Source organism: Phyllosticta citriasiana (assembly GCF_038021145.1).
Source record: "Phyllosticta citriasiana strain CBS 120426 chromosome Unknown IWZ02scaffold_4, whole genome shotgun sequence".
NCBI lineage: Eukaryota > Fungi > Ascomycota > Dothideomycetes > Botryosphaeriales > Phyllostictaceae > Phyllosticta > Phyllosticta citriasiana.
In genome coordinates this window covers 168,291-183,750 of record NW_027117281.1, presented here as the reverse complement: position 1 = coordinate 183,750, position 15,460 = coordinate 168,291, and the positions used below count along the sequence as shown (strand labels likewise).

Here is a 15,460-nt window from a genome sequence, read left to right as displayed (position 1 = left end):
CATCGCTTTTGTTTTCTGGCGACGCGGAATATTGACAACAAGCCTCAGTTTTTCTTCAAACACTGCCATTCTCACCAAGGAGTTGTTGTGACTCCCTCTCACAGCAATTTTCTGGCTACAATTATACACCAGAGGTCTGACATGTGCATGTAAATGATTTCAAGATTGCCTATCCAATCGATGCTGTCATCACAGCTCGAATAAAACCTGTTGTCCGTTTCCCCAACCCCAAGTCAAAAAGAAGCTTGTCGAGGCGCCTTTGTTCGCCGAAATCCCTGCTCTATGGCAGATGTTGAGCTCAGTCCGCTCCATCCTAAAGAGTAAAGAAAAAGAAATGTGAATTGACGGATGCCGCTTTGATATCAAACGAGAGTCGTGCCCACCAAGTCCAGTCTCTAAATATCCACAAAGTAAAGGAAGGAAATAAACACAACGAAAGAAATGGTTGCACGTTCTCCGCAACCCCTACTCCACTTTTGAATACGAAAGATCATGTTTACAAGCACGCGGCAAGAATGCGCTCACACAGGGCGTCGAGCTTGGCGGTGGCGCGTTCAAAGCGTTGTTGCTGCTGCTCAGGAGTCTCGTTGTTCAGGGTGACTTCGATGCGGGCAAAGGCCTTCTCGGGAGCAATGTGACCGAAGAGCGATTCCTTGTTGGAGACGGACGAGGGAGCAGGCGAGTTGTAGTAGAGAGCAAAGTCGGGATTGCCGTCATCGACCTCGACGACATCGGTAGGCTCGTTGGCGACCGGCGTCTCCGAGACAATCTCGGGACGTTCGATCACGGGATAGTCGGGCTTGACAGTATCCTCGATGGGGGAGAAGATGGAAGAGCTACCTTTGCCAGAGAGACCCTCCAAGTCAAAGGGGTTGGTAGGGCCCTCGGGGAGCTCAAGAACGGCAAAGACTTGAGGCTGGTTGAAATTGAAACCGCTGCCAGGGAAGTAGTTGACGTTGTTGTTGTTGTTGTTCATGTCAAAAGACATGGCCGACTGCTCGCTGATCATCGACATGCCCATCTGAGAAGAGTTCTCGTGCGAAGACTCCTTGATCATGGGAGGGGCCGTGTTGAAGTTTTGCTGGGTGGCCGGAGCGGCCGGCATCTTCGCGGGCTCGGCCAGAGCGGGATCGCGGCTGAGCTCATCAAGGAACGGCACAAAAGCCTGGTGGCGAAGCAGGCGCTCAATAAAGGCCCGCGAGCGAGCATTCTCCTCTCTGAGTGCGCGGTTCTGAATGCGCAGGTCGTTGGCCTCGTTGCTCTTGGCAGCAACTTCGCCCTCGAGCTGCGAAATGTACTCTACATCATATTAGAAAGGTAGACAGCGTGAGAAGATGGAATACGCACCCTTTCTCCTAGAACGGAACGCGCGGGCAGACACTTTGTTGCGAAGCTGGCGGCGCTCCTTGCTGCTGAGCTTCTTGCCTTCTTCACTGGCGAGGAGTCTTTCATCCTCATCCATCTCTTCCTCGTCCTTCTTCATCTTGACGATGTGGGGCAGGACGTTGTTGCCATTCACATCCGTCTGCTGGGAGTGCAAGATGCTATCTTGGCGAATCTGGTTGACCACGCGCGCAATGGTTTCTTCGGTACGCGCATCAGTGAATTGAGCTGACTTTCTTTGCGCATGTTGTCGACCCTGTTGTTGTTGTTGTTGTTGTCGTTGTTGCTGCTGGTGCTGCTCGTGCTGTTGCTGGAGCATCTGCTGTTGTCGCTGTTGCTGGGCCTGCGCCTGCGCCTTGGCCGCGAGAGCAGCTTGCTGCTGATGCATACCCGGGAAGAATCGGACATTTTGTTGCGACTGTTGCTGGATGTTGTGAGGGTCGACAAAGTCATCCTTTTGCGCACCCTCACCACCGAATAAGAAGGCGGGCATGGAGCCGGAGTTGCCCATGTTGGTGTCCATGTCGAAGTCGCCCCATCCATCGTCGAAGCCGAGGCCGGAATTGCTAAAGCTGAATGATTCGCGCGCCGGCTGGTTCATCGACGGCATTTGAATGCCCGGAAGGGAGCCGGTGGGCAAGCCGGTCTGTTGCTTGAAGAGCTCGTATTCATGGCTGGGCTTGGCGGGAGTTTGGTGGTCTTCTGCCTGGTCGAGAGGGAGGATGCTGTTAGTGGGGCTAGCCATGGTCGAGGCAACGGTTGACGGGGCCATTTGCGAAGAGCTGGCAGGAGCCGGAGACTGGATGGCGTTGAAGTCGACCAGACTGTCCATGTCCGGGTCGAAGCACTGATTGGTGAAGGGCTGGTAGCCCATGGGCTGGGCCGCGATGGTAGACATGACGGCGATGGGAGAGAGAAGTGGAGGGCGAAAAGCTTGGTAAGGCGGCGGGAGGGTGGTGGTGTTTTGATGGAGAGGTGTTCGGGTCCCCGGGAGTCGCAGACAGACAGGCAGACAGGCAGTGAGAAAGCGTCGTCAGCGTTCTATTTTGGGAACCAGCTGGCGGCTTGGCCTTGGAGCGGGCGAGCGATGCGGTGCGATGCGATGGGGATTGATGAGCGGAGCGATTCGGGATCAAAAGGCGACGGCGTAGAGGTCGTCGCAAGCGGGTCCAGGAGAGTTGTGGTGGTGGTGGTGGTGGTGGTGGTGGTGGTGGAATGGGGATGGGTGAGGGTGAGGGTGAGGGTGAGGGTGAGGGAGGAGGTCCAGTCAGATGGCTGGGGGTGGGTGCAGTGCAGTGGGGCCCAAAGCGTTTTGTCGTTGCTGAGTTTCAGGGCTGCGCCTCGCTCGCTCAATAGGTCATCTCCGGCTCCTCAGCCCGCCTTGGCTCGAAATGGTCAACCCTCCGCTGGCGCTCCACTGATCTGACCTGGCACTCTGCTCTGACTGATCGCTAGCCTAAGGGACCGTCATGTCCTGCTGTCGTTCTTCACGCTGCATGCGCATCCTCTGCTTATCCTCCGCCAAACTTTATCCCGCCCGTCTAACACTAAGCATCCCACGACGGCATTGCCTGAACTTTGTCCCTCTCGCCCCTGCTGTGTCTGGAGCCTCCACACTCGCATCTGCTCGTCCAAGTCCAAGTGGAGAAGAAAAGAACTGGACCGCTCGACCCATCGTGGACTTCCCATTCCATTCTTACTGCTTGCAACAAGAGAACAAAGGCTTGAAACGGCCAGTCGATTCAGGACGGTATCGGTGCTGAGTTCAGCGCGTTGCTGACTTTGCCATGTGCTTCGGCCGACATGGCGTCGGCTCGGAGATAGGCTTCAAGCCAGTCAACTCTTGCAGCTCGCCGACCTTGCTTTGGGCCATCAGCGGCTCACACTGCTAGGGACCTTGGCCGACGCAAAAAAGACACGAGCAAAGGAGAGCCCTGCAGGCCTTGGGGAGGCCGTCGTGAGGAATTGGACCGTCATCTGTCACGCCACGGTGACTGGCCGATGTTGAACTTTTTTTCCCTCTTGTTCTTGACAAGCACTTGCAGGCGGCCGCCCTTGCATACTTTTCGTCGCTCACGCGCTGGAAGAAGTGTCTACCCGGAATCTGGACTCGTCCAAAGATTGTGCAGTATGTGACGAGGTAAACTCCGACTGTGCTCAGCCACATCCAGAATACTTTATCATCGGGCACGCTGGACAAAGACTGTGGTCGTACACGTACGCGTCCGTTGTACAGGTCTGCTGCGGCGTCGCCTTCTGCTAAGCTTCGAGGCTTCTCCCACCATGACCTCCTACAACGGCCACACTCTGTGGCTTTACTCACAGACTCAGGAGGCATGTACAAATGCTGTCGAAATCCGAGAATATCTACAGCGGACTCCTCAGCTCAGGCCCTGCATTACACTCCGACCACGAGCCACATGCCTCGTAGGGTTGGCTTCAGCCCGGCCCGCGCTCCCACGCACGAGCTGAACGTTGCGTTGCGGCAAAGAAAACACACAAATGACTGCTGGTCGTTCGGAGGCCCGTCGCTTTATGCGTTTACTGGTAAGTGGCCAGAGGAATCGAGACTGCCGACTATCACGGCCTGCCTCTCGTCTTTCAGCCAGGAGAACACTCCCCACTAGTATCTTGAGCACTCCGCGACGCTGTGATGCCTTCTTTAAGCAACGTCTTTGAGTCTGAACGCTTGAAGTCGACATCATTCGGCACTTGCACTTGTCCAATGCATGACCCTATTGAAAGCTTATCTTTTTTCCCCGTCTAGACTTCGTTTGAACTGCTATGTATACCCAGGAGCTCTGCGTGGGAGCAAAGCTGGAGCCGATACCTTTGTGGCTCGCTCACTGACTCGTTGTCTCGACCCAGACACAATGGCATTGATATTAGGAGGACGGCGGTCGGGTAGTGAGGAGCCGAGGTTGCTCTTCTGGTCCGCTCTCTGAGCGGCCAAGTTGATGCGCTCAAGTTGTAAAGCGGTTCAATCTAGCATGGCCAATTGGGTTCGGCGGGCCGAGGCGCAACGCGGGCGTGGCGTGGCTGGCCGAGAAGGTTCAGAGATTATTGATGCTTGGATAAATTTCGAATTATATTTTCACATCTATTTTTTTTTTTTTTTCCTCTTCCCTTCCCACATGTTCCCATGTAGTATAACAAGCTCAGAAAAGCTTCCCGGCACCACCACCTCACCTAGCGCTCCAGAGAGCTCGACTGGGTAGACCGATCCTGCATGTACCCTGCTCATACTGACGCATTCAATACCACCGGCTGTGGTTCACACCATCACCACCACCATCGACCAGCACGACCAACGTCAAAACCATTACCATTGCGTTCGCCAGCAAGCCTGGTAGCCCTTCACACGCTTCGGGCAGGTTGGCCCGTCGAACACGCGGTTGAGGAGGAGGAGGAGGAGGAGGAGGCGGAGAGCAAGCGAAGACGGCCGGGAGATGGAAAGCCGGGCGGCGCTGGGCAAAATCGATCAATGACGTCATGGATGGTCGCGTCCGTCACCTCAAGCACAGACGGGACCTGTGCGGGTGCTACCACACTTCCTACATGTACTGTACTCCATGGCCGTCTAGGTAGGTCACAGCAGGCAGCACACTGCGCACATCCTTCAGCCACAGACAGGCACCGTGTAAGAGTAGCGCTTCAGAGCTGTCTCGTTGCGACGTTTGGCGCGCCATTGCCGCAGCAGCACCAGCAGCAGCACCAGCAGCAGCACCAGCAGCAGCACCAGCACCAGCCGAGCGGTGACCTATGTGGTCAGGTCAGGTCGTCGTCAGAAGTCCATGTGCTGGCTGTCCGGTCTCAATGCTTTGGTTTGGGCTGCGGGGGTGAACTTGAACATGGACTTGGACTTTGACGACTGTACCTTAGCCGGGCAAGCAAGCAAGCAATGGTCCGTCTTGTCTTGTCTTGTCTTGTCTTGTCTGGGCTGGCACATCAGACGCCAACGGCGGCAGAACGGAAGGACGGACGCACCTCATGGGTCGGCTGCACATGGGTTTGTCGAAGAAGCAGAAAAAGGCTTGCGCGTCGCCGAGCGCTGGAGAAGCAACCCAAGACTGCTAAAGAAGCATGAGGGGACATGGGCGAGGTCGTGGTCCAGGGGCAGCCTCCAATGGATGGGCATCGGATGGTCAGTCTGGCTGTTGCATCACATCACCTGCGCAGGGCCGTTCCCTGTCGCCTAGGTGGTTTGTCTCTTTTTTCTCTTCCCCCCCTCTCTCTCTCTTGCGTGTTCATCATTCTTGCTTGCTTGCTTGCTTGCCATTGACATCCATTGTTCTCTGCTGCCCGTCGGCTTGCTTCGCCTCTTTCCCCCAAGGAAGTCCTTCTTCCCCGCAATCTCTCAAAAAACGGGCAGCCCCCGGCCCTCCCTCGTCACGCACATTGTTGCCGTTGCTGCGGCGCGATTTGCTTCACTTACATCACTCTCGCCTCTTTCTTTTCCCCCCCCCGCGTCCCACAATCAATCAATTGATACCGTCACATTCTACAAATTGTTTCTACTACTGTACCATCCTATTACCATTGGCACAACCAAAACCACCATCATCCTCTATGATGTCGTCACGACGTTTCTCCTCGCGCGGCCTGTCGTCGCTATTGCTGCTGCTGGTCTCTTCCATTGCCGGCACGGCGCAGGCGCAGACGCCGCCTTTCTTTGAGCCCAGCGCTTCGGACAGGTTGTTGGCGACGTTTGAACAGAATAGCACGGATCCTTTCTTCTTCGTGCCCGGCGGCGTGTTTGCTGTAAATTGTGCGTCTTACCCTCTTCCCTGAATCCCCAACTCCAGAGCAGCCCCCCCCCCACACCAAGAAGAGAACGCATGACGAAAAAGAGACGCACAGGGAATGTAAACAACGGCATTTACTGACACTGGCCCCAAGTAACCCAATCCGCCCCACAAATCTACCTCCCCGCCAACCGCACAACGCTGGGCCCACCCACCAACTCCACCCTGCCGGCAACCTACCTCGTCCTAATGGTCGACCCGGACGCGCCATCGCCGCAAAACACATCAAGCAGCCAAATCCTGCACTGGCTGCAGCCCGGCGCGCGCCTCAGCCGCAGCACCGAGACCCAAACCGCCAACGACACGGCCATCTCTCTGCTAGACGCGGGCACGACCGAGCCCATCGTCGCCTATCAGGGCCCCGCGCCCCCGAGCGTCGCGCCGCACCGCTACATCTTGCTCGTCTTCCGCCAGCCCGATGGCCCGGCTAATTTCACCCTGCCGCCCGACTATGAGGCCCGCCGTGGTGGCATGAATCGCACGCTGTTCAATGCGACGGATTTTGTGCAGAAGGCTGACTTGGGCGAGCCGGTTGCGGCGACGTTCTTCTTGGCTGGTTCTCAAACCACCGGCAATGGGACGGAGATGTATGGTGGCTCGGATGCGGCGGCGGGGATTGGCAATTCGTCGCTCGGTGGTGGGAATGCGACCAGCAACTCGACGGGCGGCGGTGGTGGAAGCGGCACTACTGCTGGTCCCAGTGGCACGGCGCCGACGAATTCGGGCTCGGGCGCCGAGAGGAGGGAGAATTTGGGCTTGGGTGCTTTGATTGGAGCGCTGGCTGGTGCCGTGTGGTTGATTGGTTGAGGGGTGAGGGAGTGAATGAGTGGGTGCGTGGATTGAGTTGAGTTGAGGCGTGAAGAAGTACTGGAAGGGGTTTGCCGACGAATGAACGGACGGTATATCAGAGCCATGGCATAACAACTGGACGCGAGGGACAAGACGAGACGAGACAAGAAGGTGGATGTCTTCCTTCTCGTCTTCCTTCTCGTCTTCTTCTTCTTCTTCTTCTTCTGTCTGGTTTCGCTTGTATTTATTTATCTTGCTTGCTTGCTTGCTTGCTGCTTTTCCCGCGTACGTATGTTCGGCCGAGTGGGCTCTTGCAGATGAATCATGACCAAGAATGACGATGATGAATGACAACGATAAATACGCGAGCGGATATTGGAAAAGAACCTTGAGAGGAGGTATCGTGGTTCGTCATCATCTGTCCATTTTTTTTTTTTTTTGTGTAGGTGGTGGTGGTGGTGGTGGCTCATTTGGTCGACGCTGAATTGAAGCGAGCTAGCCAGCCAGCCAGCACCCGTCGTCTGTCTGGCTGCCCGTCTACCGTATCGTACTCCTGTTCCGTTCCAACTCCTCCCTTCGTTCCAACGTGAATGAGACTGACCCTGAGAAATGCCGATGCCCGCCCGCCCGCCCGTCACTCGCCCTGAACGCCTGGTGTCATGTGGAGGTGTATATGCTGCCGGATAGTTGAATATGCTATCGTAATTTTCCCCTTTCCTCTCTTTTCTGGCACTTTTGTCTTTCTTATCTCCTCTTTCTTATCTCCTCTTTCTTTCTTTCTTTTTTTTTTTAATCCCTAATCTTCATGCATGACAGCCATGTCCAGCACCTCTGCACGCGCTCGGCCTTTCGTCTGCGTCGTGATGAATTCGGTCAGCGCGCGATACGCGCCGGGCTCGACGAAGCCGACGCACTCCCACTCGTCGCCGAGCACGTCTTGGTTCTCGACCTGCTCGACGAGCGCAAGGATGCGGTCCTTGACGGTGCCGGGCGCCTTTTGGTCGTCGCCGTCTGCGTCTTCGTCATCGTCCTTCTTTTTGTTCTTTGCGTTTTTGCTTGGTGCGGCCGATGCGGCTGGCGCCGGTGCGCTCTTGGCGGATTGCTTGAGGATATTGGTTGGGCAGGTGATGCGCAGGCGCATGCGGGCGCGCGCGACGGGGATGGGTTGGTGCGCGATGAGGGCTTTCATGGCTTCGAGGGCTTGCGACTTGGCCGACTTGGTGGTCGTGACGCCGGTCCAGCGGGGCAAATCTTTCCTGGGCGCATCGCCGCCATTCGCCGCGGCGGCTGAAGACGCGGTCGGAGTCGAGGTGCCGCTGGCGTGTTGCGCGGGCGCTTGTGCCGTCTGCGAGCTCAACTGATCCAACGCCTTTTCAATCATGCCCGTCGTGTAGACACGCTTGGTCTTGGGGTCGACGAGGCGGCCCGCGACAATGTCGACGACTTCGTTGTGCACGCGCTCCAGCTGCGCGTTGCGCTCCTTCTCGCCCACCTGCAGCTCGCCCTTGTTCAAAATCTCGAGGATAATGTCGTCGAGTGGCCTGTCCTTGCCAAAGGCCTTGGAAAGATCCTCCTTGTTGGCGACCTGCCCTTTGCTGACGTTGATGAAGACGTTTGGGATTTGCAGCACATTGTCCAGGTCTTTTTCGACGCCGCTGCGCCATTCGAGAACTTTGTTCTTGTAGCATGCGATTTCGAAGCGCTTTTTGCCTGCCAGCGCGCGGTGTTAGGAAGGTTGGTGTCGAAACAGGTAGAGGTGTTTTTTTTTTGGCGGACCTTTTTTCATGCGCACAAGTGAAACATTGGTCAACTTGATTTGGTTGACAGGCTGCAGACAGGTCAGTAGGGATTTCGACAGCAGAGGACATGGAGAGCTTGCCGTCTTGATTCCCACAGGCATTTTGGCGGTATTTTCGTGTGTGGATGGTGTGGGAGAGAGCGAAGAAGACGACGGCAAGGCTCGCAGAACAGAAGATTTGAGGTCAGACCTAGTCATTGCGGCAGTGACGTAGATTTGGCGCTAGAGCTGATAGGGAAGGCCAGGCACCTTATCAGGTTGACATGACCCCAACCTCCCGTCAGGCACCCCGAAGTCGTCTCCGGCCCACCTGCAGCTCCCGGAGCTTAGCTTAGCTTTCCACTTTTGACTCTCCTCCACCCCCAAACCCCAGTCCATTTCTCCTCCACTCCGTCATCACTCTTTCTCCTCACGAGACCATTCATCTCCTCCATTCCATCTCCATCACACCTGTCTCGATTCGATTCTCGACCTCAAATCATCTCTACGAGCTGATTGCATCATGAAGGTCGCCACCTCCGCGCTCCTCCTCGGAGCTGCCACCACGGTGCTGGCCGAGCAGCAAGTCTTCAAGAACAACAAGCCCGTTGGCGATGCCTCCGATGCCGCCTCCAACGCTGGAGGGTCGCTCGGCAATTGGGAAGACGCCCTCAAGCACCTAATCCACAACGACGAGTTCCGCGAGGTCTGGGACGAGCTCACCATGCTGTTCCCCGAGGCCGTCGAGAAGACCATGAAGAACGGCTTCTTCTCGGCTCCCAAACCGCATAGCCGCAAGGCTGACTCTGAATGGGACCACATCATGAAGGGTGCCGACGTCCAGAGCGTCTGGGTCGAGAACAGCAAGGGCGAGAAGGAGCGCGACGTCGATGGGAGGCTGGATGCCTACAGCCTCCGCACCAAGAAAGTCGACCCCAAGTCTCTTGGCGTCGACACGGTCAAGCAGTACAGCGGGTACCTTGATGACGATGAGAACGATAAGCACTTGTTCTACTGTGAGTCATGTCAACATTCTCAAACCGTCAGCTTGGGCTAACAGAGCTTCGCTAGGGTTCTTCGAGTCCCGCAACGACCCCAAGAACGACCCGGTCATCCTGTGGCTCAATGGCGGCCCCGGTTGCTCCTCGCTGACGGGCCTGTTCATGGAGCTCGGCCCCTCGTCCATCACAAAGGAACGCGAAGTCAAGTACAACCCGGCTTCCTGGAACAGCAACGCCTCCGTCATCTTCCTTGACCAACCCGTCAACGTTGGTTATTCTTACTCTGGCAGCTCCGTTAGCAACACGGTCGCCGCCGGCAAGGACGTCTACGCCTTGCTCACCCTCTTCTTCAAGCAATTCCCCGAATACGCCAGCCAGGACTTTCACATTGCCGGCGAATCTTACGCCGGCCACTACATTCCCGTCTTTGCTTCGGAGATTCTCTCGCACAAGAAGCGCAACATCAACCTCAAGTCGGTCCTGATTGGCAACGGTCTCACCGATGGCTTGACTCAGTACGAGTACTACAGGCCCATGGCTTGTGGAGAGGGCGGCTGGCCTGCTGTGCTTGACGAGAGCGAGTGCCAGGCCATGGACAACGCCCTGCCCCGCTGCCAGTCCCTGATCCAGAGCTGCTACAACAGCGAGAGCGTCTGGTCTTGCGTGCCTGCTTCCATCTACTGCAACAATGCCATGATCGGTCCCTACCAGCGCACTGGCCAGAATGTCTACGACGTCCGCGGCAAGTGCGAGGATAGCGACAACCTCTGCTACTCTCAGATGGGCTGGATCTCGGACTATTTGAACAAGGACAATGTCATGAAGGCTCTTGGTGCCGAGGTTTCCAGCTATGACAGCTGCAACTTTGACATTAACCGCAACTTTTTGTTCCAGGGCGACTGGATGCAGCCTTTCCACCGCCTTGTTCCCGGCCTTCTCGAGCAAATTCCAGTCTTGATCTATGCTGTAAGTCATCTTGCGAGCGATTACTACAAATGCTAACGACGCTTCAGGGTGATGCCGACTTCATCTGCAACTGGCTCGGCAACAAGGCCTGGAGTGAGGCTCTCGAGTGGCCCGGCAAGAAGAAGTTTTCTCCTCTGCCTCTCGAGGATCTCAAGCTCGGCGGCAATGGCCGCAAGACTGGTGAGATCAAGAGCTCTGGCAACTTTACCTTTATGCGCCTGCACGCCGGCGGCCACATGGTGCCGTTTGACCAGCCTGAGGCCTCGCTCGACATGTTGAACCGCTGGATCGGCGGTGAGTGGTTCGGACAGTAAACAAGATTGTTTGAGAGTGTTGGAATGAACTGCCATGCGCTTCGAGTCGGATCGTGGTGGAAGCGAGCAGTTCAGTAGTAGAGTGGTAGATGGAAAGGCAAAAGCAATCATATGTAGCTTTGTCCGTCAAATTGATACTGTTTACAGCATTCCATCAATCGACATTGTGTGTGACACATGCCGGATAGCAAGCTGACCGGCAGGCCCTCGTCTTATATATTCCGCACCAACCCTGCTCTGGCGACAAACCCCGTCAATCACTCAGTTACTCAATCGTTTTCACCGTCAATCAACGCTCATACGCGTCCTTGGCGAACGGCAATCGTTCTCTAGGTTCTTGGCGATCGACGCGCCGCCCGCCCCCTTATCCCAGCCCTCTCGGAGCTCCTGGGGAGCTGCTTCGGAGTATGCAGATGACGGCGAAGGCCGCGATGATCAGTGATCTGTAGATTCACAATGATCGCGGTGGTCTATACGTAGGAGTGGCTGTACGTGGCTCTGTTGAAGATTGTTTGTGAACGAAGAGTGTCTGTGGTGATCAAGGCCGAGGGACGGGTGCGAGGATGATGGCGGTGTGGGTAGAGGTGAAGATAGTAGAGATGAGGATGCGGTGGGGAGTTGGGAGATGGGAGATGGGAGAATACAGATGGGAGGTGGGAGACGAGGAGGCGGACAGACGGACGGACGGGGTCGACAAGGCACTTCTCCTGTAAACCCCCCCCCCTCTCTCTCTCACCTTACCATCACCTCTACATACATACACAGTCCACCAACGCAATTGCACGTACGCGCGGCTCGCGTTGACCGGCCGCCGCAATGTCTATGTGTGGAATTCAAGGGGTGGCGTGACTGAATCATGTCAAAGGGGTTTGGCGCGACTGACTCGCCGTCTGTCTGTCTGTCTGTCTGTACACGGGAACACGGGGAATGGGGAGAGCTGCGGTGATCGACCGGCTAGGAGAGTCGGGTTTGACGGACCGCGGACCGCTGGTTGAATCAATGGAGTGGTGACGGTGGCTGATTTGCCGGGTTGGGCCAGGGTGGGGTGGTGGGGGTTGGATTGCTTCGGTCTGTTTGCGTTTTCGACGCTGGTTTTGATGGAGCGGACGCAGTGATGAGAGGTTCCGCGTGTTTGCGATTGTTGAGGTGGAAAAATAAATGTAGAGCTGATGTAGTGGTGGTGTATTGGAAAGCATCTAGGAAGCTGTTCCGACATCGGTCCACTCGTCGAAGCCCGCGAGAAGCGTGTCGACGAGCTTCTGACGAGAACAAAAGATGTCGCCAGGAAATAAAGTTGTCCTCTCAATCGAGACCAAGGAGAAAAGTTGTCGCTCGTCCATGCAGTCGAAATAAACATTGGTGGCCCACCCAGCCACCATCACGATCCCTTGACCGCCGCCAATCCCTACAAACCCACCCCACAACCTCCCCTTACAAGCTGGACCCGGCAGTTTTGGCGCCAGGATAGCGCTCCTGAATAGCATCCCACAGACTCTGACCGCCAATCTCCATATCCTTGAAAGCGGGGCAGGCAAGGCTCAGCAGCGGGGCGGACAGGGCGTCGGCGACCATCTCGATGGGCTTCTCGAGCGTGCTCATGAGCGGCGAGAGCGAGTTGGGCATGAACGTCTTGAGCACCTCGAACACGAAGCACAGCAGGTTGTTGTTTTCGAGCAGCGACGTGGCGTCGAGGATGCCGCCCGTGATGTTGGCCAGCTGCAGGCCGGTGAACGAGTTTACCGTGCCCGTGTTACCGCCGACGCTGCCATTTTTGTGAGCATTTTGTAGATTGTGGAAGTGTGGGGTGGCTTACCTGCCAAGGACTGGGTGCTTGAGGACCCAGCTGACAATGTCGAGGTTGAGCGGGATCAGGCCGTATTCGATGGGCTTGCGGTACCAGTTGTCGGGGAAAGTCTCGTGGCCCTTTTTGTACTCCATCTTGCCATCCTCGGTGTCCACGACGGCAAAGAATTTCTTGTAGATTTCTTGTGCTGCGAAATGTCAGCCAGAGCCAGAAGGCTCAATTTGGAATGGACCACGTACTCAAGATTCCTTCGGGATGCTCTTCAGTGTGGTTGGCAAGCAGACGACCCAGGAAAAAGTAGCCAGCATTGCGCGCAATCATTCCAGTAATGGGACCGTAGTAAAAGTTGGGGTTGTGCGCAACGGCGTAATCGAAACGGTTGGCAGCTTGCTGGGCAAGGGCGTCCATGGAAAGCACGCCGTCCTCGTCGGCCATGTTGTAGAACTCCTCGAAAAGCGTCATGTTCATGGTCCAGGAGTCACCTGTCACGTAGAGGTCATTGCGTGTTAAGGACGCGTCGGATTCAATCCAGTTGTGCGAACCCTGAAGGCCGCGAGGAGTGCCTAGAAGTCATGTCAATTGAAACCATCTTAAATCGATTTCTTGACTAGACGAACCCAAAAGGCCTCCGAGATTGTCCAAGAGGTTGTCCGTCTCGTCGTTGGGACCACCAATGGAGAATCCAGGGTTCAGCGAGAGCGGGTTGCCAGTCCATACGGTGCCCATGACACCAAGAACGGTGGCAAGCTCAAGTCCCATGCCCAAGACTTCGTTGATGGCCGTAACAACCTCGAGGAACTGTCCCGCGTGAGCGCCTGTCTCAGCTAATACAGATACAAGCAACATACGCTGGTCACACCATCGCGGGCAATGTATCCATGGTTTGCCAGCACATTGAGACCCGGGCAAGGTCCTCGCTGATCACCAGCATCAAAGTCCGGGGCTTGGAATGCGTGATCGCCGGTAGTTTCAACCGGAGAAGTCAGGTCCGACAACAGCGACAGGCGCTTGGTGTTGCGGTGCTTCTTCACCAGATCGAGAGCTTCGGAAAGAGTGTCGGGGTGGAGCTGTGAAAGAGCGCGGGGGTCCAAAGTCGGAAAAGCATTGGCGACAAGAGATGCCGTCGGGAGCGAGGAAAGGAGGACAAGAGAGTTGAAAAGCTTCATCTTGAAGAAGGGGTATTAAATAAACAGCAAAACCAAACACGCCTCCGATGCCACAGAAGATCAAGGAATGACTAAAGCGAGTGCAATTGGTGGTCCTGAAGCCAGGAAAAGAGAGACAATGGTCGGCAGAGGTGACGAGGACTCAACACAAGAGCGGCCTCAATGTATGGCAGCCAGCATAAGGGAGCAGGAGCACATGGCACCTGGGCCTAACAAATGAGAGACGTCGCAATTACGGCGACATCGTTTTTGCAGCAGTACCTAGGTACAAGGAGTCGCTACCGCGGTCCCCGAGGCTCTGGTTACTCGTGGGGCCAACCATGTTTCCCGAAAACCAGGCCTGTCAGCAGCAAATAGTAGCCGTGGAACACGCGGATGGCGCGGGGGGAGGAAGCCTTGTCCGCCTAGCCTTTGTGGGCCGAAGCCGAGTCATAGTTAATTTGGATCTTCTCCAAATCGAGCTGCTTCCAGAAGAGCAGAAGATGAGATGGACTTGGGCTGAGTCGGGACGAATCCTGAGAGGGCACAAAATCAGCTACGGGATCTTCCGCGATTCACAAGCAGGAAGGCTGCCAAGTTGTCCGTTCATCACCGAGGGCACTTACAGGCCTTCGAAAAGGAGTTGGCGCGTGGCCCTTTTGGGCCTTTCGTCGGCAGATGCTTATGAGGTTCTGCCGGGTCGGGACGAGGCTCGGGAAGAGGCGAGCTGCGGCGTAGACTCGACGACTTTAGAACAAGGGTTCCCAACTATGAGGTAGAAGTAAATGCTTCTCAGGGTTCCAATTGAGAAAGGGTGGCTTTGACCGACGTCATGTCTCACCAACTGGGGGCGACGAACCCAACGAGCCCAGGCATCGACAAGACAGGAATTTGCTGCCGCACGATTCCAGACAAGGCTAGAGAATGGCGGCGGTCGAGTCAGGCCGTGAATGAAATGTGACGTTGGGGAAAGGAGGAGAAGAGGTCGAGGCATGAACTGCGGTGCGAACAAGGCCGCGCTCGGGCCGCCTTGGCAGAGAAGAAAACGGGCGCTCAAACCAGGCAAAAGCCCATGTCCCATCGACACAACGGTGCATTCCCTGGTCTGTGGTTTTGTCGCAGTTGGCTCGTTGATTCAAACCTTTTACGGTTACGGATCCAAGAGCCTTCCGGCAGCCTGAACGCAGAATCCGTCCTCCGTGAACGTGCCATTTAAATCCACGTGAAGAACACCGCGAGCCGGCTGAAGACCAAGCTATATACTCAACAGTGGACAGGCTCCAATGATCGCCTGCATCATTTCTCATTCCCACGTGTACTGCCAGGAAGCAGGCTCCGCCATGTGCTGCCAGTCTCCGGACGAAAGAGTTGAAGCCGACTGTTGCGTAAGAGCTCGATCAGGGCGCGTAAAAGCATTGCACAGACAACAACAAGAGGCAAGAGATCCAGGGATAACGAGAGCTGACCATTTGGAGC

At 55.9% G+C, this 15,460-nt stretch overlaps 6 protein-coding genes across 6 annotated transcripts; 3 read left to right on the top strand and 3 right to left on the bottom strand.

The window, feature by feature from the left end:
- Positions 1 to 48: 48 nt before the first annotated feature.
- IWZ02DRAFT_445794 (uncharacterized protein) lies at positions 49 to 2,619 on the bottom strand. The gene is made up of 2 exons (XM_066767190.1): positions 1,348 to 2,619; positions 49 to 1,299 (listed from the first exon to the last, which is right to left on the bottom strand). Exons 1-2 carry the CDS (start codon positions 2,279 to 2,281, stop codon positions 497 to 499), a joined length of 1,737 nt encoding a protein of 578 aa, XP_066624269.1. The 5' UTR covers positions 2,282 to 2,619; the 3' UTR covers positions 49 to 496.
- A 1,848-nt stretch (positions 2,620 to 4,467) lies between these two features.
- On the top strand, positions 4,468 to 5,359 carry IWZ02DRAFT_197812 (uncharacterized protein). Its single transcript, XM_066762518.1, has one exon. It carries the CDS (start codon positions 4,613 to 4,615, stop codon positions 5,249 to 5,251), a length of 639 nt encoding a protein of 212 aa, XP_066624268.1. The 5' UTR covers positions 4,468 to 4,612; the 3' UTR covers positions 5,252 to 5,359.
- Positions 5,360 to 5,955: 596 nt separating this feature from the next.
- IWZ02DRAFT_488727 (phosphatidylethanolamine-binding protein) lies at positions 5,956 to 6,995 on the top strand (the record flags this gene model as incomplete). Its single annotated transcript, XM_066769495.1, has 2 exons — positions 5,956 to 6,151; positions 6,283 to 6,995. The coding sequence occupies 2 exons, from the start codon at positions 5,956 to 5,958 to the stop codon at positions 6,993 to 6,995; spliced, it is 909 nt and encodes a 302-aa protein (XP_066624267.1).
- Positions 6,996 to 7,605: 610 nt separating this feature from the next.
- Positions 7,606 to 8,971, bottom strand: IWZ02DRAFT_445788 (SBDS protein C-terminal domain-containing protein). Its single transcript, XM_066767189.1, has 3 exons — positions 8,857 to 8,971; positions 8,754 to 8,805; positions 7,606 to 8,687 (listed from the first exon to the last, which is right to left on the bottom strand). Exons 1-3 carry the CDS (start codon positions 8,875 to 8,877, stop codon positions 7,774 to 7,776), a joined length of 987 nt encoding a protein of 328 aa, XP_066624266.1. The 5' UTR covers positions 8,878 to 8,971; the 3' UTR covers positions 7,606 to 7,773.
- IWZ02DRAFT_445785 (carboxypeptidase Y-like protein A) lies at positions 8,953 to 11,184 on the top strand. Its single transcript, XM_066767188.1, has 3 exons — positions 8,953 to 9,770; positions 9,826 to 10,721; positions 10,769 to 11,184. Exons 1-3 carry the CDS (start codon positions 9,278 to 9,280, stop codon positions 11,033 to 11,035), a joined length of 1,656 nt encoding a protein of 551 aa, XP_066624265.1. The 5' UTR covers positions 8,953 to 9,277; the 3' UTR covers positions 11,036 to 11,184.
- Positions 11,185 to 12,348: 1,164 nt separating this feature from the next.
- IWZ02DRAFT_197800 (Chloroperoxidase) lies at positions 12,349 to 14,372 on the bottom strand. The gene is made up of 5 exons (XM_066762517.1): positions 13,688 to 14,372; positions 13,457 to 13,637; positions 13,079 to 13,402; positions 12,849 to 13,026; positions 12,349 to 12,797 (listed from the first exon to the last, which is right to left on the bottom strand). The coding sequence occupies exons 1-5, from the start codon at positions 14,003 to 14,005 to the stop codon at positions 12,467 to 12,469; spliced, it is 1,332 nt and encodes a 443-aa protein (XP_066624264.1). The 5' UTR covers positions 14,006 to 14,372; the 3' UTR covers positions 12,349 to 12,466.
- Between the last annotated feature and the right edge of the window lie 1,088 nt (positions 14,373 to 15,460).

Bases quoted from the DNA above. Each gene is read 5' to 3' on its own strand.
- IWZ02DRAFT_445785 (XM_066767188.1), top strand. From the start codon at position 9,278: ATGAAGGTCGCCACCTCCGCGCTCCTCCTCGGAGCTGCCACCACGGTG. The intron at 9,771-9,825 runs GTGAGTCATGTC...GAGCTTCGCTAG, and splicing joins CGATAAGCACTTGTTCTACT to GGTTCTTCGAGTCCCGCAAC. The intron at 10,722-10,768 runs GTAAGTCATCTT...ACGACGCTTCAG, and splicing joins TTCCAGTCTTGATCTATGCT to GGTGATGCCGACTTCATCTG.
- IWZ02DRAFT_197800 (XM_066762517.1), bottom strand. From the start codon at position 14,005: ATGAAGCTTTTCAACTCTCTTGTCCTCCTTTCCTCGCTCCCGACGGCA. The intron at 13,638-13,687 runs GTATGTTGCTTG...CACGCGGGACAG, and splicing joins CCCGCGATGGTGTGACCAGC to TTCCTCGAGGTTGTTACGGC. The intron at 13,403-13,456 runs GTTCGTCTAGTC...CATGACTTCTAG, and splicing joins CAATCTCGGAGGCCTTTTGG to GCACTCCTCGCGGCCTTCAG.
- IWZ02DRAFT_445788 (XM_066767189.1), bottom strand. From the start codon at position 8,877: ATGCCTGTGGGAATCAAGACG. The intron at 8,806-8,856 runs GCAAGCTCTCCA...ACCTGTCTGCAG, and splicing joins TGCCTGTGGGAATCAAGACG to CCTGTCAACCAAATCAAGTT. The intron at 8,688-8,753 runs GTCCGCCAAAAA...GCGCGCTGGCAG, and splicing joins ACTTGTGCGCATGAAAAAAG to GCAAAAAGCGCTTCGAAATC.
- IWZ02DRAFT_197812 (XM_066762518.1), top strand. From the start codon at position 4,613: ATGTACCCTGCTCATACTGACGCATTCAATACCACCGGCTGTGGTTCA.
- IWZ02DRAFT_445794 (XM_066767190.1), bottom strand. From the start codon at position 2,281: ATGTCTACCATCGCGGCCCAGCCCATGGGCTACCAGCCCTTCACCAAT. The intron at 1,300-1,347 runs GTGCGTATTCCA...AATATGATGTAG, and splicing joins GTTCCGTTCTAGGAGAAAGG to AGTACATTTCGCAGCTCGAG.